The sequence below is a fragment of the Podarcis erhardii genome, assembly GCF_964252035.2.
Source record: "Podarcis erhardii genome assembly, chromosome: 2".
Classification (NCBI taxonomy): Eukaryota; Metazoa; Chordata; class Lepidosauria; order Squamata; family Lacertidae; genus Podarcis; species Podarcis erhardii.
Window position 1 is genome coordinate 6,986,216 of NC_138498.1, and position 23,381 is coordinate 7,009,596.

Sequence of the window (23,381 nt, forward strand, 5' to 3'; positions counted from 1 at the left end):
AGCAGCAAAACAGGATGCACCGACCCTGCAGATAAGGTGGGGGAGGCTTAATGAAATGTTGAAACTCCACTCCCTGACTTCTGACATTTGGAATCAAAGCATGCCCTCTCTGCAATTTTCTTAAAAACTGTTCCAGTGATGAGCATGCCACAAAAGTAAGGGTGATGGTGGCCATTCACTCACCCAAATGGTAGCATTTCACCTAAAATGTTGCTTTTTACCTAAAGCAAAAGTTAGAATTAATGTGAGGGTCGCTCTGCAGGTGACTCATTCAAAAATTTGGAAGAACGCCCTCAAGGACTGGCAAATTTGCTCAGGGGAAATGGTTGCACATCTGCATCTCAAAGTGAATCAATCCAATCGACTTGAGCAAGAAAGCCAAGCCATGGCTTGCAAGGAGTGGCTGGATGCTGCATTCTGCTCTGGCCATCAGTCAGATCCTGAGAGGAAGCAGAACTCACCTACAATGTCACCTAGCAATAATATTGGGTGCAACATCACAATAGCAACCAACATCCTCACTTCCATCTGACTCACTTCTAGCAGCAGTTTGGAGCTCTCCCACTCACAAAGGCTTCATCATTAATGCCACGTGAAAGGGCAGCTCTGAGAGCAAGGGTGTGCATGCATAGCTGCCCTCTCCATGAATGGGCATGAATGGGCAAGCCCACACTTAGAGGAGTTCTATGTGTATGCGGGGTTCTGGATGTGGGTACTTATTTCTAGTTACATCCCAATTTATTAGAAGAGCCAGGGGGATATTTACTGCTTACATTTATTTCCCACCTTCTACCCATCATGTATAATGATCTCTGGCAGGCAAGCAAGCCTCAATAAGAAATAATGACTTTCCGGCAGTTTTATGTACGTTTATTTACAAAACAAAACAAAACAAAACAAAACAAAACAAAACAAAACAAAACAAAACAAAACAAAACAAAACAAAACAAAACAAAACAAAACAAAACAAAACAAAACAAAACACCAAAACCCACATCTAGAGCATGGCTTCTCACCTGCTCACATTGACGATAGTTGGTCAGTCTGAATCTTCACCCCTCCCACAGCAGGAAGGATGCCAATCTCCTGCCTTCCCCCTCTTGCCCTTCTGTTGCCCTCTGATTTTATCCAGTCTCCTTGAACGGGGCCTGAGAGGCTGACCTCTGCCCTCCCCACTTCCACTTGACACAGTCTCAGACCTTTGCTTATCTGCTGATTGCCTAGCAACACTCTGGCAGCCTTCCAACTCTTCCTCTTCTTGAGAGCTAAGAGAGTCTTCCCCAGGAAGGGGAGTCAAACTGCCCTTTCTTGACTTAGCCAGCTCTCATCTGCAGAGTCGGTCCCTTGTACAGTAACTTCAATCTCTGAGTCTGACTCTTCCCCTGCGCTCCGGGGGCCCATGTTCCGGATATCATTGGAAGTTTCCGCATGTGGGATACTTAGGTGGTTTCCCATCCAGGCACATACCAGACGCCCAGACCAGCTTAGCTTCAGTAAGGTGGCAGCCCCAATTGCCTTTACGTGTGATTTAAATTCATTTTTATCACATTTCTAACCTACCATTCCTCAGGGTATTTCTCTTAGTTCTCTCCCTTATATGTTGCTTACGGCAACCCTGTGATGGTCAGTTAGGCTGAAAGACAGTGACTCAAACATCTTGGTTAATTTGTATTTGGGTGGTAGCAACTCTAACAGAATGGCGTTGCTAACAGAACAGGCCATGCTACCTGTTAAGAATATTACAACTAAGAGGTGTCTAAAGGTAACTAAGCAATTGGGCATCACATAATTTTTATACTCTTATTAAATTGGGAGCCATGAGATGTAACCCCTATAGCAAGCCTAGACCTAGCAAGGCTGTTCCAGCAAGTTAGTATTGGAATTACCAAAGATAGAATAAATTTGCTAAACTATCATTAATTCAAAGAGTTCCTAGAATGCATAATTTCTTGTGCAGCAGCTTTGCAAACGAAGCATTTATATAGATCCCCCTTAGCATTTCGCTGAGGAATTTATGTTTACTTTGCTGTTTTGCAATGGTGTTTTAACTGCTGGCAGGCAAAAACCAAACCCAAAGGAAGGCCTCATATTACTTTTTTTCTGGATTAACCAAGCCCATATATTGCAAACAGATATAAAGCAGAAGCTTGAGAGTGTCATATTAGAGGGGACCCTTTCTTGCTTTTCTGCTGCACCGACATTGTCTTACACAGCTTGGGCATGAGCCGACAACTGTACATGGCAAACTCCATCCATGGAAGAAGAAGGTTCTCTTCTGCCTCTGACATATGTGGTCTAAGCAGATGTAGACTGAGTGCATCTTCTATATCCCAGCCTGGTGGAAGAAGTGGAATTGGTGGCTATAGCACCAGGAGTCTCTCAACCATAGGTGGAATCAGAAGAATTTCTTGCGTTGGAGGCTACCAGATTGGGGGCTATGGAGGTCTTGGTGTTGGACATCACATTACCTATGGTGGTCAGAGCTATTGTGGCATTCCAAGAAGCTACGTTGAGCTCAGAAATTATGCTGGCAGTGGTCAAAATGACCATTTCCATGAAGTCAGCATCAACGAACGCCTTCTAAAACCACTCTGTATAGGAGTTGACCCTGAGATCCAGAAAATACGCACTAAAGAGAAGGAACAGATGAAATCTCTCAACAACCAGTTTGCTTGCTTCATTGATCAGGTCAGAGTATGAATGACTAGTCATTCATTCAATCATTCACTCATTCACTCATGAAGTAGGAAGTGGCAAATGAGGTTTCTTTCTATGGGGCAGTAGTGGGTAGATGACCCAATGCAACATGTGGTGGGATGATTCAGTCCAAGAGCAGGTGCTTGGTATGTGTTCAGATATCACAAAGTTTGCACATGAGAGAAATGCTTTGGAAATTTTGATCTGAAGCAATTTTATGCCAGAGCTCTTTGAGGTATGGTGTGTGTATATGGGGAAGGGGACAGGAGTCTGCTATTTTGCTCACTTCAGTATTTATTAATTTTGATACAAAATGACTGCAAGATTCAGCTACGAATAGTGTCGTTGCATATTAGTTGTCAACTTTTATCATGTCCAATGTTGAATCAATGCCAAATATCCTGAATGCTAATTTACCATGTGCACCAAAGTGAACAAAGTCTAAAATAAAGCTGACCATACTGCATTTTAAAAAGTAAATTGTGTTCCTACTTCTTTTTTAAAAAAATTCTAAGTGTAGCAACTGATACCTGTTAGAGAATCCTGAAGCAGAATTCTTGTAGTATTTTGTTGATGTTGGGTTGGTGCTATTGGGTTGGTGCTATTGTTACAGTAGACTCTACCATGGTCAAATGTGGTGAAGCCATGAGTTATTTTGCTAATCGTGGAAAAGCTCTTTTCTTTTACCTCCAATTCCTCCAGAATGATTCCTTGAAATGGTCAGGACTGTCCCAGTTCACCATAATATGTAATCTGGTGGACACTCCAGGTATAGAAGTCAAAAGAAAATGTCCTGTGTGAATTATTTAGACAGTTGATGGAATTCCACACAATGATGGGAAGTTCAAAAGTGCAAGCATTAGATGATAGACAGATAGATAGATAGATAGATAGATAGATAGATAGATAGATAGACAGATAGATAGATATAGATAGAATAATAAAGTGGCTACTATGTTAAGGCATAATATGGGGAGTGAGTAGGGGTGGGAGTAAAATTCAGTTCAGTTCACCCATGAAAAGTGAGACTGCCTAATTTGCACTTTCCAAAATAAAAAGCGAACCAAAACACAGCCACCCTTTGAAAGTTGTATTCCTTCAAATTTTGCAGTGCCATTCTCCAGCCATGTGTACAAAAATGCACATTCTGGGTTAAGTATTGCATGTATTAGTGAAAATAGCATACAAAATGCATTGCATTGGGGAAATCCACTGCTGAAATGTGTAGCTTAGGCAAAATTGCATACAAAAATGTGCATATTAGGATATCTTTACACTAAAATGCAGGCGGATTTTCTTGAGGACTCCCCTCCAATGCAAACTGATTGCAGATATGGATAATTGACTTAACATTGGAAAAAGGAGAAACAGAGAAGTTGAAATTGTCAGATTCACCCATCCTTTGGGTTGACAAAGCTGGACAGCTGAATATAATCTCCACACTATTCTTATAGATTTTCAGCTGTAAGCCTTTGTACAACGTCACAACATGCATTATTGTAAGCAGCTATGCCACTGCAATTACTTTTCAAAGTACACATGGTGTGCACATCTATAAGAGCAATGTGGCAAATAATATGTGGGAGAGAGAGAAAAGGTAAAAAGAAAAGTGCTGTGTATAGGGGTAAATAGATGGGTGTCTATATTTAAAGACACACTATTCTGACAACAACAACAACAACAACAACAATTAATTTATACCCCGCCCATCTGGCTGGGTTTCCCCAGCCACTCTGGGCGGCTTCCAACTGAATATTAAAAACAGTACAGCATCAGACATTAAAAACGTCCCTAAAGAAGGAGTGTCATCCTTTGACCCACAAGTGTTTCTGACACTGTTGCACTAACTGTACCAATAATCATAGAACTGTAGATTTCAAAGAGACCACAAGGGTCGTCCGGTTGAGCCTCTTGCAATGCAGGAAATAAAGCTAAAGAATCCCAGCCTCTGTTGAAAAGCCTTCAGTGAAGGAGAGTCCACCATAAATAAATCTATTCATTTTCTGAGAAATCTGCAAAACTGGTGTGGGTGGGTATATTGATAGACAGATAGTGGGAAGATGGATGATAGATAGACAGATAGATCAGGCATAGGCAAACTTGGCCCTCCAGATGTTTTGGGACTACAACTCCCATCATCCCTAGCTAACAGGACCAGTGGTCAGGGATGATGGGAGTTGTAGTCCCAAAACATCTGGAGGGCCAAGTTTGCCTATGCCTGAGATAGATACAGCTTTTCTTAAGTGCTGCAGCTGAGGCTGAAATAGAATGACTTGCCAAAGACAACCCATTCACAATCCATGACAATATAGGAACTGGAGTATTTTACCTCAACATGCTCTTGACAACACAACTATGACACTTGAATTTAGTGTCTTTCTTGTCTTTAATTAACGCTTATAAAGATATTCTTCTAAAGGTTCCTCTATTTCATACTTTTACATTTGATTTTATGTTGCTTTTAGGTTCTATGGGCAGACATTTTTTCAGTGGTGACCTTGCTGTGGAAGGGTGACTGCTGCATTTTGTCATGTACATCATTTTTATTTAGTATGCTTGCTGATACAAAGCAATGTCTTTAGCAGGTGCCGAAATGGCAACAGTAGAGACACCTGCATGCCATTCAACAGAGGGAGTTCCAAAAGTAAGGTGTCGCCACAGTTCTGACACCATGCAGAAGGGATCTCCTGACAGATGCCCTCTTCTGCAAGATGCCCTGCAAGAATACATTGATGTGCGATTAACTGTTACCCACAGTGCAATTTGGAAGACTAACACAAAATAACTGTGTGTGGCTTATCCCTCTCCCCTACAATCCCTCCTTCCATCCCCTTTCATTTTGGATTTTCCCTTCTTTGATTTCAGGTCCGATGTCTAGAGCAGAAGAACAAGGTGTTGGTAACCAAATGGAACGTCCTGCAAGAGCAGATGCCACCTGCTAGGACAGATCTCGATTCCCTCTTTGCAAGATGCATCTGTGGCCTTCGCAAGCAGCTGGACTTTTTGCAGAATGAAAAGGAGCAAATGGAACCGCAGCTGCAGAACATACAGCAGATCGTAGAGGAGCTTAAATGCAGGTAGGCATTGCCAGTGCCCAGTCATATAATAATAATAATAATAATAATAATAATAATAATAATACCTTTATTGTCATCGTATGACCTGTGTACAATGAAATTAAATGAGCCTCCCCCCCCCCAAACACTCAATCTCTTATCGAACAACACACCACCTCACCAGTCAATTTCGCTATGTTATTTTTCGTTCAACAGCCTAACAGGCCATGGATAGAAGATATTTTTTAGCCTGTTGGTATGATTGATTATACTTCTATATCTCCTGCCTGAGGGTAGAAGATTAAAGAGGTGATGACCAGGGTGTGATTCATCCCTGAGAATTCTTCTCACTCTCCTAAGGCAACAATCCCTTGCAATGTCATCTAGTGGACTCAAGGGAAAGCCCATGGTATCATGTGCTGTGTTCACCACCCTCTGTAGAGACCTTCTGTCCGTGGCAGTCCGGCCAGCATACCACACTGTGATACAATATGAAAGGACACTTTCTATTGTGGATCGGTAAAAAAAAAATCAGTTGTTGTTTAACATTATTCTTTCGTAAGACCCTGAGGAAATGGAGTCTCTGTTGGGCCTTTCTGACCACCTGAGTTATGTTGATTTTCCAAGTGAGGTCCTCACTAAGGTACACTCCCAGGAATTTAAAGGAGGAGACCCTCTCCACACAGCCCCCCCCAATAAACAATGGGGCAGGTTCCCCTCTCTTCCTCTGGAAGTCCAACACCATTAGTCTTACTAATATTTAGATGCAAGTTATTCTCTAAGCACCATGTAGATACTTTTTGTACCTCCCACCTGTACACTGTTTCATCTCCGCCTGCAATTAGGCCCATTATGGTAGTATCATCTGCAAACTTAATAATTACTGTGGATGGATCAGATGATATGCAGTCATATGTGTACAATGAGTACAGGTAGGGACTTAGCACACATCCCTGTGGGGTGCCAGTGCTAAGCTTCAGGGAGGTAGGTGTAACAGGCCCAATCCTCACTGTTTGTTTCTGATCCCTCAAAAAGTCTTTAATCCAGTCACAGATGGTAGAAGAAAGGTCAAGATCCATCAGCTTTTTAATAAGAATGTCCGGGAGGATGGTATTAAAAGCCGAGCTATAATCAATAAACAACATTCTGACATAATTCCCCGGTCTCTCCAGATGATTTGCTGCAAGGTGAAAGGCTGTAGCTATGGCATCATCTGTTGAAGTTTCATTGTGCCAAAGGAGCCAAAGGAGCCACTTTGGTTTAAGTATACTTACTTGCAGAAGAGAAAGAACAATCTATTTGTCTTTTATATATTTTCTTATATTGGATCAGCATAGATGCAGAAATAGGGAAGCTGCGTAAATTTGATCCTTGTGAACTCTGCGCTGAAATGTTTTCTCTAAATCCGTGTGATTTAAAATTGTTGTAAGTTGTTAATAAGTCCATTGTACTTAACAAGTACGATGGAAAAGTCCTATTGCAGTGACTGTGATTATAAGAAAGGGTTAAGATCAGAACTATGATGTTGGGAATAAACAACAGAGAAAACACAGGAACAAAGACAAAAGATTTTCTCCGGATCAGCCAGAACATGTGAAGTCCCATTAAATTATTTAATTCGGAATATATAATTGGCTTTTTTCAGGGTGGGGGGGACATGATGTGGCATGATTTTATATCTTATTAATTGGATTGTTGTTAATGAAAAATTAATAAAAATTATTATAAAAATAAAATTGTTGTATGTTGGTCTAGCTGCTAGAAGGGGTAGGATGGAAGGATGGGAGAGAGAGAAATCTCTACATAAATAAAAAATAAAATAAAATGCAGTAACACAGCATCCTACTCTTTACAGATATAAAGATGTAGGGTGTTCCCTTGTAAGCATAGCAATTTACAATATTTCATTATTGCAAGTGCATTAAACTAATGGGCAGGGTTCACCTAACTAACCCTGTCAGTGTAGATCCCCCAAAAAATGCCTTGGGGGGGGGGTGTAAAAAGAATCCCTAGAACAGGAGGAGGGGAGGGGGATTGTTCCACCTGACAAGCGGCAATGTGTGCACAGATGGAAAATTTTTGACACAATGTTGAATTCCACCCATTGTATTTTTTCAACATGTGCAAAATACCAAGGATTGGCACATGTAAGGTAAAGGTAAAGGGAGCCCTGACCATTAGGTCCAGTCATGGCCGACTCTGGAGTTGCGGCGCTCATCTCGCTTTATTGGCCGAGGGAGCCGGCGTACAGCTTCCGGGTCATATGGCCAGCATGACTAAGCCGCTTCTGGTGAACCAGAGCAGCGCACGGAAACGCCGTTTACCTTCCCGCCGAAGCGGTACCTATTTATCTACTTGCACTTTGACGTGCTTTCAAACTGCTAGGTTGGCAGGAGCAGGGACCGAGCAACGGGAGCTCACCCCATAGCAGGGATTCGAACCGCTGGCCTTCTGATCTGCAGTCCTAGGCTCTGTGGTTTAACCCACAGCGACACCCCCATGTAGACATAAGCAAATGCACAATGTGTTTAAAACTTACAATATCCGTTGTGCTGAATTTTGTATAAGACTCCATTTTTTGGGAGAAGCTTTTTTTAAAAAAAACACCCCCAAAAAACCTTGACGATTAGTTAACCTCAGAATACAACAGGATGTATTGATGGGTAAACAAATGTGAAGTCGAATGGAAACAGACGCAGTCTGATCTGCCCACCCCCATAGAGAAGTGGCCTAATGACGTCAGCGTGGGGTCGCCTTGCAGACATTCATGCCTGTCTGTTTGTTAAAAGAAGATGCTGTAGGACCGTATTCTAAGGTTACCAGATTTTTTTTCAATTAATCCGGCAACACTTTTCAACTTCAGTTGAATTCAATGGATTCTGTCAGGGGACTGATTTGTAAATCCGGGGACTGTCCCCAGGAAACGGGGACACCTAGTAACCTTACCATATGCTGAGTCCTTGGCTCCTGGGGGAAAAAGTGGGCAGGTGAATAAAAAGGCAGACTGTATTAGAGCAAGAAATCACAGGCTGTCCTCTCACTTGCTTGTATTTAGAGTTGCAGCCCATATATTAGTGCTCTTTTAAGTTATATTGAAATCAGGAGCCCTTTTCAGGCATTCGGACTGGGAGGAGGAGAGTGTATGCATGAACGTGCCAGCCCCACCCATTCCCTGTCTCCCTTGGGGAGAACTCTGCCATGGGGAGTACTCCTGTGCTCATGGAACTTTTGTGCATTGCAGAAATCAGGCTTCCACTTGGCTCGGTTTGGTTTAGCTTTTATGCACTTGTCTCATGAAGTTCTGTTTTGATATTTGAGCTACATAGATAAAAAAAAAATACTTTTTAAAAATAAGGATTCCAAAGCATGTAGGACGCGGGTGGCACTGTCGGTTAAACCACAGAACCTATGACTTGCTGATCAGAAGGTCGGGGGATCAAATCCCCGCGACGGGGTGAGCTCCTGTTGCTTGATCCCAGCTCCTGCCAACCTAGCAGTTCAAAAGCACATCAAAGTGCAAGTAGATAAAGAGGTACCGCTCCGGCGGGAAGGTAAACAGCGTTTCCGTGCGTTGCTCTGGTTCGCCAGAAGTGGCTTAGTCATGCTGGCCATATGACCAGGAAGCTGTACACCGGGTCCCTTGGCCAATAAAACGAGATGAGTGCCGCAAACCAGAGTCAGCCATGACTGGACCTAATGGTCAGGGGTCCCTTTACCTTTACCTTAAAGCATGTAGGAGACTCCACGAGGACAGGAGCTTTCCCCACTGCACACACAAACATCTTGGGACATGTGGGGTGGTGGAGTTAGCACTTCACACATACTTTCCCCTTTCCCCATGGCCATCCTTTTACTTGCTCCCTCCCCATCTATTGCAGTGAGCAAGACCCCAGACATGTCATGCACATAGGATGCAGCTGTCTGCCCCTGTTGTTGTTTAGTCGTTTAGTCATGTCCAACTCTTCGTGACCCCATGGACCAGAGCACACCAGGCACTCCTGTCTTCCACTGCCTCCTGCAGTTTGATCAAACTCACGTTGGTAGCTTTGAGAACACTGTCCCACCATCTCGTCCTCTGTCGTCCCCTTCTCCTTGTGCCCTCCATCTTTCCCAACATCAGGGTCTTTTCCAGGGAGTCTTCTCTTCTCATGAGGTGGCCAAAGTATTGGAGCCTCAGCTTCAGGATCTGTCCTTCCAGTGAGCACTCAGGGCTGATTTCCTTCTGAATGGATAGGTCTGACCTTCTTGCAGTCCATGTAATTCAGTCTGTGCACATCAGAAGATTTGCAAGTCTTTGGGGTTCCGCTGTTGAACACCCAAGTCATGGCATGCCCTCTTTCTCTGCTGTCTCCAAACAGGTACGAGGAGGAAATCAACCGGCGCACGGCTGTAGAGAATGATTTTGTTCTGCTTAAAAAGGTCAGAAATTCAGGTTGCTGTAGGGCGATTTATGCTGTCATTTCATAAAAGAGAGTCTGTGCATACTTAATCTCAGTTAATGCTCAAAGACGGTGCAGGCAGAGGTACATCAAAATCTGTATTTGCATTCATATGTGCTCATGCAGCATGCAAATTCTCTTTTCTTTTCATAGGAGAAAAACACATCCTTTCCCTCTGCCTGCCTTAGAGGAGTAATCAAATTCATAAATGGGTTAGAACCTCCACTTCATCCATAAGCCTGCACTGATTTATTTTTTTAAAAAATCTCCCTTGGCTGGGGGTACCACGGTGTGATTCAATTAATCTGTGGGTGCTTCCAGAGTGACTCACTATTTTCAGGTGGGATTCAGCCACACACTGGCAAATTCTGGTTGCACAGTTAAACAGTCAACATTGTCTAATCTCACTGAAAATATATCAGGATAAATGCTTAATAAACAGGCTGTCTGGAAGCACTGTATGTTTAGCAGTTTTGAGTCTTGACCATGCATCACATTTCTTTCTTTCTTTCTTTCTTTCTTTCTTTCTTTCTTTCTTTCTTTCTTTCTTTCTTTCTTTCTTTCTCAATCTCTTTCTCTCTCTCTCGTAGCCAAAGCTCATAAGGTGTGTGTTGGGGGTGCGGATAGTTTCCAGGATAATTTTGAACTGAACTCAGAACTGTATGAAGTTCAAACATTACCTCATAACTTACCCAACCCCAACCCCAGTCTTCCTCTTTTCTGCAGATACCGTCTGATCTTTTCTGCTGACGTTGTCTCAGTGGTGGCAGGAGCAATAATGACTGCTGCTTGTGCCTTCAGGGAGCAGTAACAGCATCCCTGGATATGAGAACCTCTGGGACTCATCATTTAACCACTACAATTCTCAGGAGTCATGGGATCTTGGGGCAAATCTCCAGCAGACATTACTTCCCCCCAATAATATTGTGGGCAGTAGTTTACTCCTCACAGCACCCTTAACAGGAGCTCATGAGCATTAAATGTGTGCATTGGATGTGCAGTTTAAGTACATGGCATGTATCTGCTGGTGTTTCATTTCTCAGTAAATGAATCAGCTGCTCTGCATTTTGTTCAGACAGCTGAGGTCACGGCACCAAATGAAGCAAGTGAACGTAAGCCGGTACTCACTAGGTGCAAAATAAAGATCAGGCAGACTCAGCTAATGGAGAATATGAAGGTGAAGTTTATTGCCAGGCAATAAGGACCCAGTTTGGAATCTCTTCCAAAAGGAACTGGGACCCCGATTGACAGAAATCCAGAGGTCTTTATACCTGAGTAGATCACAGCAAATCATAGATCATGAGACAACCATGAGACAGTCACGATATTGTCAGCAAAGAATAGCCAATTAGCAAGCTTCTTGCCATGCTTCCAGCACCTGGTCAGGCACTGGTCAAACACCGAGTTCAAGTTCTGCTTTCCGATGCTTGCAGTGACGCTCTGTCTAACCTCTCCCCTAGTTATGACAGGACAGGGAGTTTGGAGTTTTTGTGGTTTTGCTCTTCCTGTTCTGTGGACTAATTTAGCCTGTATCTGAGGGGATTTTGTACCAGAATCTCTGATTCACGTCTTCCCCATGTCCAGGGTACACAGATGTTTGTAGGGGAAAGGTCGGCTCCTAATCTTGCTGTTTCAAGCAGTATGCAGTTGGCTAAGGCACAGCTTCCCTTTGATTCAAAATGGATTATAAAATACTGTAAGCCTTGATTATGTGTGAGCATATATGAATATATTGATTTCTGATAACTGATTATATGAATAGCATAGGGGTAGCCCTTCTTCCTTGCCTCAGTCACAGAGCTACTGGGAAGCTTAGGGCATCTCTGAACCTTGTTAAAAGCACAGTCCAGCTCAGAAATTAGAGAACCTTCCCTGAACCACCCCAATTCACCTTGTAAATCAGGGTAGATATACAGCCAATGCACACCTCAAGAGATACCAATTAATATCAATAAATTATTTGACCGTGTTTGAGCCAAAAGCATCTGAAGGTTTCCTGTGTCCACTTTGCAGGATGTAGATTGTGCTTTCTTGAACAAGGTGGAGCTGGAAGCCAAGGTGGACACAATGAAGAGGGAGGCTGAATTCCTGAGGTGTGTACATAAGGAGGTAAGAAATCCTAAATGAGTTTTGACGGGTGCAATAATGGAATGCTGATTGGTATAGTTTTTTGTAAAATATGCAGGGATTTGTGATATGTAAAATGAACCATGGAAAGAGAAGCAGGGAAGTCATTGATATCTTAAGGATGTAAAATGAGTATTTTAAATTGTAAAACAGACTTTTTTTATTCATTCAGACATTCTAATTGCATGTCCTTATCCCCTGTGTTTGGTTTTATGTTGCGCTCTCTAATATGCTATTGATTTTATTGGGTTTTTGTTATAATAGTTTTGCTATTGTGTTTTGTATTTTGCATTTTTGAAAGGTGGAGGGGTTAATAAATGCTCAAAATAAACAAATAAATCTCAAAACCAAGCTTAAGCATTTATAACACAGACATCAGTAAATTGTTTTCTTAATTGTTCGGGAATGTGAAGACTGGAGAACGCTTTCTGGATATTCATCCTTTAGGAGGTTGCTCTGCTGGAAAATCAGATTCAGTGTCAGGCTTCAGTCATGGTGCAGATGGATAACAATCGAGATCTGGACATGAACACCATCCTCCAGAATGTCGAATCCTGGTATCAGAGCATTGCACGAAGGAGCAAAGAAGAAGTGAATACTTTGTACCGAAGCAGAGTGAGTAACCATACTGAAGTCTTGTACGGAAGCCCATAGGGCTCACAATATTGTTACAAAATGCAAAATGAATGAATGAATGAATGAACTTTATTACGGTCACAGACCAGGATTAAAAAGCATATAGATAAAATAGCAGTTAGGATTTTTTGACCGATAATTGTTAGGGCAAATGAGGACAAGGAAACAGGCATAAAACATCCGAATAAAATACAAGATTAAACACAGATAATGGATGGATATAAAACTAATAATTAAAACAGATAAGAGCTAAAAACCAACAAAGACACGCAGTTAAAACAACCGTAAGAGCATAAGAACTAAAAGACTTGCAGATAAAACAACTATAAGAGGCAAAATGTATTTGTGGCTGCAAAGGTTATTACAGGGGTCAGCAAACTTTTTCAGCAGGGGTCCACTGTCCCTCAGACCTTGTGGGGGGCTGGACTATATTTATTTTTTGGGGGGGGGGAATGAACGAATTCCTATGCCCCACAAATAACCCAGAGATGCATTTTAAATAAAAGGACACATTCTACTCACATAAAAACACACTGATTCCTGGACCGTCTGCGGGCCAGATTTAGAAGGCGATTGGGCCGGATCCAGCCCCCGGGCCTTAGTTTGTCTAACCATGGGTTATAACAACCATACAAGACTAGAATGTGTGACAAGAAGGAACTTTACTGGAATTGTTCAACTCTTACAGTCACTTCTGTTAAGGTCAGCCAGAAGCGGGGATCCTGGTAGCTTCACTGCTCTCAGAAGTTTGGAGATGGTGGAGGAACTCTGGGAGAGGACGTGCTCTGTGGCAGCCCCTAAGTTGTGGAATTGCCGGCCCAAAGAGGTGCAATTGGCACCTTCAGTTTGTAGCTTCTTCTTTACCTTGGCCTTTGGCAGCTAACATATATGTTGATGGCTGGAGTCCAACAACAGGGGGAAGGACAACAAGTTTATAATACATGGTTTAGTGAATGGAACTACTCAGAAATGGAAACACTCTTCCTGACAGTTCCTGAGGTCCACAATGCACACCAGTGGAATCGGTGATGGCATTGTTTCTTGGAAAACAGCATTACTGTGCTGTGTGTGTGAAATAGATCTTTAGGTATTAGATGTGAAGTGTCTGTGGAAAGCAATTTAATAGCATAATGTTTGTACATCATAGTTACTTATTTTATGAGCATTTAGTACCAGGAACTCCAGGACCAAAGATGCCAAATTAGCAATGATCTGAAGATCAACAAGCGAGAGATTGCAGAGCTCAACCGGATGGTACAGAGACTGCAGTGTGAACTGGAAAAAACCAAGAAGCAGGTAAACATGGGAAAACATCTGCTGTCTGGGGCGGGGGGTGGGGGGATTTGGCACAGCAACCTCTTGTTACCAGCAGGAAGCTATCTCAGGTGTCTTATACACACATTTCCTTTTGTACAAAAATGTTTCAATGGAGTAAAAACAGGACAAATGAAGATTTTTGTTTTTTAAGAGTCATATCTGAATAGTTGGGCATGGTTTAAAGCCAGCTGCTTGCCCCCAATTCAGAGGATGTAATACATGGATGTGTGTGGTATCAGCTCTATCTTGATTTGCTACTGATGTCCAGCAACTCAGTAATATATGCAAAACTCATTGCATTGCTTTATAACCGCAGATACAGCCCTCTAGGCCTCTATATCTGACACTTGGAACTCTGCCCAGGCCACACCCCACACCAGCCTTACTTTGCACTCTCCTGGAGTGTTTTTGCCTAGCTGGACTGAGTGTTGCCTGGGGTTGGTGGGGGGTCTTCTTCTGGGCATGCAAATAATGCAAGACAGTATTAACCTAATTCCCACTACCGTTGAGTAAACATGGCATGCTGGCTTCCATGGTTCATTCAAATTTAGGTATGTGGAACATGAGGCACCCCAGATGTCATTGAACTCCAACTCCCACCATCTCTAGCCAACATGGCAATTGTCAGGGTTGATGGAAGTTGTAGACCAGCAAGATCCAAAGGTCCACAGCTTCCTCCTTCCTTCACTAGAGATACACGGATTTTTTAGCAGCATGCTGGAATTTTGAATGTGCATCTTGATATCTTGAAAATTCAAAGTTCTCAGATGAATCTGATGACGATGAGTGGAAATTTGATTTTGAAGGATGAATGTCAGTTTTCAGTGAGCCAGTGCCTGAGGGCAAGTAGAATCTCTTGCTTTACCAATTGGCAGGTTGCATGTCTACAGTTGGCCATTTGTGATTCTGAGCAGCGTGGTGACTGCAGCCTTAAAGATGCACAAGAGAAATACGACGATCTATACAGTTCCTTGCACCGATCTAAAGATGAGTTGGTATGCGTGCTACGCAACTATCAGGAGCTTCTGAATGACAAGCTGGCACTGGATATTGAAATAGCTACATACAAGTCACTGCTGGAGGGAGAAGAAAACAGGTATTCCTTGACTATTTTCCTACAGGATATAGAAAAGTTACTGTCTAAAGTTACTGTCTACTGTCTAAGCTGTCTAGTTCAACTGAATCCAGGACCAGTTAAAACATGCATAACTGGAACTGCACCACTAATGATGGTGGGCAGGGTAATTACAATATACAGTGGTGCCTCACAAGACGAAATTAATCCGTTCCATGAGTCTCTTCGTCTAGCGGTTTTTTCGTCTTGCGAAGCAAGCCCATTGACAGCTTAGCGGCTTAGCGCTATTAGTGCTATTAGCGGCTTTTAGCGGCTTAGCGGCTTAGCGGATAAGCAGATAAGTGGCTTAGTGGCTTAGAAAAAGGGGGGGAGGGAAAAAAACCCGCAGGAACTCGCAAGACATTTTCGTCTTGCGAAGCAAGCCCATAGGAAATTCGTTTTGCGAAGCACCTCCAAAACGGAAAACCCTTTCGTCTAGCGGGTTTTCCATCTTGCGAGGCATTCGTCTAGCGGGGCACCACTGTATACCTATATACCTGCATAAGAAAGCAAGTACATTAGGGAGAAGGCTAGCCTAAAACCTTTATCTCAGACATGCTAGTTTCCTGTGTGCAGGATTTTTTACAAGCCATTCCACCCCATCCTGGAATCAACCTCTACTAGTAGAATCTGCACATGCTTTCACTACGCCTTTCTTTGCTATTGCAATTGCATATCCTTATTTGACTAAAATCCTAGATGCAGGGAATATCCACAGAACCACACATATTTGGCCATATCCCTCAATAATAATCTTCTCTCAGGGAAACCCACCACCAGGCATTGTTCCCTGTATAATCTTTGGCACATTTTTAGGTGCACATGTCAGATTTATCAAGCATAGATCTTGAATGCAGAACCGGCCCAAGACATGTTGTTGCCTGAGGCAAGGAGAAGAAGGAGAAGTTTCCCCTTCCAGTTTCATGTACCAAAACCAACTGGACTGGCAACTGAATCTCACTTCAACACGGGTGATGCAATAGCATCCTCCAACACACCGGAGGGAGCAGGCTACATTGTGGGAGCAGGAGAGGTGATGGAGCAACAGAAGGGAACGGCTGGGTGCTCAAGAGGAATAGCCAGGGACTGCTACTGCTACTGCTACCTTTGAGTGTATGAATGGAGCAAACAGGAGATAGAAAGCCTGTACAGGTACACTCTAAAGATGGCCTGCAGCTCCCTGTTCAGTGTATGTTGGGTGGCTTTTTCAAGTATAACATGGCAGTGACCCACACAGGGCTTTAAAAAATAATTATTATTATTTTGATGAAGTAATAATAATAAATAAATAAGAATAAAATGTGCACCCCACCCATGAGACCTTTCCATTGTAACTATCCAACCTCCCAAAATTTCAACACCTCTTGCGATGGTTTGACCCCTTTTTACAGTATAAGTTCTACAAACACCTTCCATATCTCCTCAAAATCATTCTTCTGCATATTCCCCATCTTTCCTTAATAGCACATGTCAATAATAGCTATATTCCACACCTCTTTATACCATTCTTCCATTTTATATTCCCCTTGCCCCTTCCACTTCCTAGCTATAATAACTTGTGCAGCTGTCAATACATTTGTGAGCAAGTCCTTCATAGCCTGTGAACCTTCCACCCCATTGTAAATCAATAATAATGCAACCTCTGGACTTTGGGTCAGCTTTAACCCAGTGATTTCTGTTATCTCCTTAAACACCCTTTGCCATAGCTGTCAAGTTTCCCTTATTTGAAGAGACAGTCCCTTAATCCAGCGCCATGTCCCGCTGCTGTCCCTTATTGATGGATGTCCCTTAAATGTCCCTTAAATGATGTCCCTTAAATTTCAAAGGAAGCAGCTCCTCTCCCTCTCTCCCTGCCGGCCAGGGAGGAGGGAGGCTCCAACTGTGTTGCTTGGCTGTGTTGCTCACCCAATAAGAAGTCTAAGAATGACTGGGGGGTGGAGCTTGCATGCCTTGTGTGTGGCTAGTTAATGCAAGCTGAGGGGGTTTGTGAATGCTGGACACCATTTTGTTGCACGTGCTGCTGCAAACTTTGCAGTGCAAAGCCAGGCTGGGGAGCCATCTTAAGTTGAGGCTGCATAGGCCTTGTGGTGCATGTGATTCAGATTCTATTCAGTTGAACCTCTGGTTACAAAGTTGATTGGACAGTGTTCTCGAAGCTACCAGCATGAGTTTGACCAGACTGCAGGAGGACAGGAAGACTGGAGTGCCTGGAACAGGTGAGGCTGCAGGTCCCTTATTTTGGCTGCTGGTCCCTTATTTTCAAGGCTGCTGGTCCCTTATTTTCAAATCTGTAAGTTGACAGCTATGCCCTTTGCCCCAAAAATTGTGCATATTTACACCCCCACGACATGTGAACCTAATACTGAACCTAATACTGAATATTCCTTGTTTATTGGATTTAATCAGACTGGTGTTGAATACCATCTCCACATCTCCAAACTAACTTATAATAATTTTCTTCTAACCTTATAGACAACATTCTCAAAGCGTGTTTTCCCTATATTTTCCCCAGCTTTGACTATTATTCTGCCCACACAGGGCTCTTAAATGTGGCAAAACTGACTGTGCTGTGTTATTGTTTGTTCCTTGTTTTTCTTTGTTTATTGTTTCATGCATCCTGTTCTATTTGCTGTTGCATTTTTGTTTACCACTTTGGTCATTTTCTTCAGGGAAAAGTTTATATAGTTTATATATTTTGTAAGTGGAGAGGATGATGGATAAATGGGAAAGATAAATAGTTATCAGAATATAACCCCACCTCTATTAAAAAATGCAGTTTCTCACATGATCTATATTACATCTCTTTCCCAAACAGGATATTTTCAGGGAACCTTGCAAGTGTAGGTAAGTAATGTCAAAGTTTACCTGTTGGAATTCCAAAGATTGCTCTCTAGATGGGAACATAAGAAGTGGCTTTGCCATGTGCAACGGAATGAGGTGGAAATAAGGTGTTAAGTGTCCTAAAGTGGTAGAAGGCTGAACCACTTTAGCCTGCCAAAACAAACACCAGCACCAACATTATTTGCAAGTGGAAAGCTAGAACAGCAGGGAGGAGACAGATATTTGATTTTTAATTCAAAACTTGTGATTTGCAATGGTCTATTCCGTTCACTGCTCTGGTTTGCCAGAAGCGGCTTAGTCATGCTGGCCATATGACCTGGAAGCTGTCTGTGGACAAACGCCGGCTCCCTTGGCCAGTAAAGCGAGATGAGCACCGCAACCCCAGAGTCATCCACGACTGGACCTAACTGTCAGGAGTCCTTTACATTTACCATTTTATTCCATCACCACGTTATGCTGCATGTACATAGGTTGCCATATGTCCTCTTTTTCCAGGACATGTCCTGTTTTTCCAGGGTAGAGTCATCATAGTGATCCATAGTTAAAAGTAAAAGTAAAAGGTAAAAGTAAAGGGACCCCTGACCATTAGGTCCAGTTGCAGATGACTCTGGGGTTGCGGCGCTCATCTCGCTTTATTGGCCGAGGGAGCTGACGTCTGTCCGCAGACAGCTTCCGGGTCATGTGGCCAGCATGACTAAGTTGCTTCTGGCAAACCAGAGCAGCACACGGAAACACCGTTTACCTTCCCGCCAGAGCGGTACCTATTTATCTACTTGCACTGACGTGCTTTTGAACAGCTAGGTTGGCAGGAGCTGGGACCGAGCAACGGGAGCTCACCCTGTCACAAGGATTCGAACCGTTGACCTTCTGATCGGCAAGCCCTAGGCTCTGTGGTTCAACCCACAGTGCCACCCGCATTCTATAGATAAAAGTAGAAGCCAGCAAACATGTCCTCTTTTTTCTCTCTTCAAAATATGGTAGCCTTATCTCTGCCACAGTGCCATTCTCTACCTCAAACTGACAGCATCTCTCTAAGATTAAGGTAAAGCCCTTCCTAGCCCTTGAGATACCAGAATTTGCATCGGTGCAGTGGCGTAGCGTGGGGGGTGCAGGGGGGCCGGCCGCACCGGGTGCAACATCTGGGGGGGCGCGCTCGCCGCCTCCGGAGTCGCCAAAGAGCCTCGGGTGCAGGATGTAGCAGAGCCCCATGTCTCGCGGAACCGACGAGCTGTGCGCGCGTCCGGGCTGAAGGCGTCTGGCAGGCAGCGGCTCTCAGCGCTCACCGCGGTCCCCGCGCGTCAGGGCCGCAGAGGGCGTGCCAGGCAGCCCCTCCTCACAGCCCCACTGCCGCTGCTGCTGTAGCTGCTAGGCCATGTTGCATTTTCCTCGCCTCTCTGCCCTCCTCCTCCTCCGGGCAAGCGGCGTCGTTTGGGCAGCAGCGCCAGCAGCAACTCACCTCAGATCACCTGACACGGACCCGCTGCCGCCGCCATGGCTACCTTACCGTAAATACCTCAACCCAGGCAGCAGCAAGAAGAAGCTGGCAGTGGCGGCAGGTTAGGGGTTAGGGGCGCAAATTACTTGCCTTGCCCAGGGTTAGGGGGCGCAAATTACTTGCCTTGCCCCGGGTGCTGACAACCCACGCTACGCCGCTGCATCGGTGGGACGTAATGTATGCAAAACTCAACTGCAAAGTGGTGTGAGGCCTCCCCAAATATATATTAGATCTCTGGGGAAGTTCCAGTATTGCTGTACCCAGCTAACCAAGAATGCTGTTGTCATGCTATTGTAACCATGACTGTGATTACTATTGCAGCAGTGCTTCCTAACCCAGGCAAAGTAGCTGATGACTGTGGCCATGAACCAGCATATGCCTCTCTAAGCAGAGGGCTCAGCGGCAGAAGTGGGAAATATACCGGTAGTCCTGGTGGCCCAGGGAAGAGACAGAAGTCGAACCTTGGAGATGCAGAGTGCCATGTGGCCGGATACACATCAAGAAATGTGCCTAACACTGTGGGTAGGCTGTACATCCCTGGAAGTGAAGATTTCAGCCCAGACGGTGGGTACCACATCACCAGTGGTGGTGGCAACAACCATGCCTCCAGAGCAGCTCAGAGACCCAGAGCTGCTACCTGTGCAACTAGTGGCTGTACCACTGCCACTGTGGCAGGTAGATGTGTCGGTGGCTACTCCAGTGTTGGTAACTCAGCTGGTGCATGCTGTCATGCACATTCATGCAACCATGGTATGAAAATATCACCATGCTTCAGCAAAAGCAGAAGAATGTGAACACTCAGTTCCCAAGGCTAGGACCAAATTACGTAAGAAGAAAAGAAAGAGGCTTCCAATAAGAAATGCATCTTATAAACCACGACACAAGAAATGTTGTTGTTGTTGTTGTTGTTTTAACTTCCATAGAAATTTCCATGTGCACGGTGGCTCCTTCCCCCTGCAGTAACTCCTGTGATGGAGCCTATGTTGGTCCCATTTCACAGATGAGGAGCTGAGGCTGAGAGATAGTCCAAGAGGTAGTCCAGAACAAATTAAGATGTTTGGATTGTGGGTTTAAAATGATTACTTGACCTTGATTAGAAGTTCTATGATGTTGCAGAAAGGCTGCCATGTGCGAGCTGAGTTTCTGAGTTCAACAGGAACAAAAAATGCTTCACAGGGAATCACATCAATAACCCACCTAGCCCAGGGCTGGCAGCAGTGCTCCAAGGCCACCTTTCCTGGCCTTGTTATTTAAAGTCCCCAAGCTCCATTAGGAATTCCCACGCGTGGGTGGAAATCTCTGCAGTGAATGGCAACATTTTATAAGCCCAGAATGGCCAAATGTTACTCTTCTGGCCTTGAAAACCCCTTAAGATTTTGTAAACATTCTGTGTTTTGAAGAGTCATGTGAGTATCCACAACAAATGCTTGCAAAGTCCTGGCTTATGCGCTTCCTCGTCCCTCCCTTGCTGGCCCTTCAACCTTTTGCAACCAAAGTGGGAGCGAAACACTGCTATACAGTTGCAAAAAAGGACTCAGCTTACTTGTTGAGTTGTCAGCCAGTAGAAATTGAACCGATGCTTCAGGGCATGCTCAAAAGCATGGGGCAGAGGTACCAACTTGAATAGAATATGGGAGGGGCAGGTAAGCCCCACCCTGCATAATTGACCACAAGACATGGTACACGCACACCATTTGAATGGCAATGCCCATCAACTTTGTGGGGACTGAAGGAACCTCGGTCTCTAGCAGTTGGGATCAGTGGATTGGTAGTTTTCTAAAATGTGTGACACCCCCCCCCCCCCTTGCAGGATTGATCCAGACCCTCTGGATTTGTAGCTACACAAAATGAGCAAAGTCAATTTTCAGGAAAAGGGAGATATTTATTGAGTACTAAATTAGTTGTGGTCCTTCTCTAGGAGTCTATCCACCGCCTTTTAACACATGCCTGCAACTGCATGGGAACTGTTTCACTAGGCTTCCATTCCTTGCAGTTTGAGAGTTTGTGTAAAAATGGCAGGCATGTGAATGGGAGGGTGTGATGCCAATCACATAGCAGAGAGGGAGCTAAACCAACCAAAAGAGCAAAGGTGGGAGGATTCTGTGTGGAGGGGCTGTGCCAACACAATAAGCACCTCCTTGCTGTTGTTTCATTGTTGCATTGCATTGCATTGTTAGGCTTTTGGTGTCCTTTTCAGTGTTGGGTTAAAAAGAATGTTTTCAGCCATCATATGTTGCCCTGCTAGGAGTGGAAATGTGGGAAATGAATATACAATATTCAGTTCACCTTTTATTTCACATCTGAAGTTGTTTCTGTGCACAAAATGCATTCTGTCTTAAATCTCCAGTGTGTGTAACAGGCCGAATTTTCCTTTGTGAGCATCTGTAATTTGCAAATGCAACACTTCACCATCAGCTGTTTTTGGTTACTAGAACCAACTCTTTTCTGCTGTATCTACAATAAATTGTATGAAGAAACGATACTGATTGTGTGTGTGTGTGTGTGTGTGTGTGTGTGTGTTATTGTTTATCTCTATTAAGGATGGGTAACTCTAGAGATGGAAGACAGATTTGCAGCAACTCTATCTAAATTTCTCATCATCAAAAAGTAATGGGGCAGTCATGTCCAGAGCAAAATGGTACAGATGTCCCAAAATATTCCACGTTGTTCTCCTGCTAGCAGGGCCAGATCAATATATATTGGCACCGAGGTGAACCTCAAAATGGTGACCTCTCTCCACTAGGTAAGGGGTAAGTGAAGATCTACATTGGAAACAAGGAGGTAATAAAGGTTTCCACTGGGATCTGCTGCCCCATGGAACCTGCTGCCCAAGGCAATTGCCTCACTTTGCCGCATGTGTGGGTCAGCTTTTCCTGCCAGACAAGATGACAACATGTTTCATATTATAACTCAGCATCAAAAGCAAAGTTTGTGCCTTTTCCCTTCCCATCTCTTGTCCTCAGTTTAATTCCAAGTCCACACCCAGTACAGCAAGCTATTTTAACATCCTAAAGATAAAGCAGGGGGAGGGGGTTGTCTTGTAATAACTTATGTGTCACTTTAGGACCTTAGGGTTTGTTGTGACTGCAGATACCTGCCTCCCGCCCCCCAGCAAATTTAATTAATCTCATGTGAAAAGAGCTACAAGAAACTGCATCTGTTCTGTGCTAGGCACCAAAACAAAGGAAGAGAACACTTAGGAGGGAGAGGATAATGCCCTATTTTCAGTTCCTTTATTGCTTCGGGGATTCATTCTGCCCTGCATTCCATGCCTCGTGAATTGGGTTTTTTTATGTAGTTAATTTATATACCGCTACATAGATCATATCAGAAATTTGGGAGCGGTTTACAAATCCCAATAAAAAGGAATCAACATAAACAATAAAATGCAAATTCCACATTCTTATGGTTTAACTATGATTTGCAAAATAAATTCCACATTTGGGACATGCATAGTTTGCCCTAGTCTTTTAGTTGTGACAGTTTCTTTCCTTCTGCCCCCATTCCTAATGCACAGTAAGAAAGTAGTCTTGATCACATAGATATGATCACATCAGTATTTCTTGTTGTGCAGAATGCACTCTTTAATATTGGTACCCCACCCCTCAAGTTGTATGTACAATTTATCAAGTTTGTCATTTTACATTGTTTTATCAGTG

At 43.7% G+C, this 23,381-nt stretch overlaps 1 protein-coding gene and 1 long non-coding RNA gene across 2 annotated transcripts in view; one reads left to right on the forward strand and one right to left on the reverse strand.

Annotated features, from left to right (window-relative positions):
- Positions 1–23,381, reverse strand: part of LOC309332441 — a 158,015-nt gene that overhangs the window by 121,919 nt on the left and 12,715 nt on the right. The gene's annotated exons all lie outside the window — the stretch shown is intronic.
- On the forward strand, positions 1,697–21,573 carry LOC309336280 (keratin, type II cytoskeletal 7-like; the record flags this gene model as incomplete). The annotated part of the gene is made up of 11 exons (XM_081851909.1): positions 1,697–1,762; positions 2,335–2,688; positions 5,563–5,774; positions 10,112–10,172; positions 12,206–12,301; positions 12,767–12,934; positions 14,126–14,251; positions 15,040–15,368; positions 18,202–18,230; positions 20,044–20,427; positions 21,533–21,573. The coding sequence occupies 11 exons, from the start codon at positions 1,697–1,699 to the stop codon at positions 21,571–21,573; spliced, it is 1,866 nt and encodes a 621-aa protein (XP_081708035.1).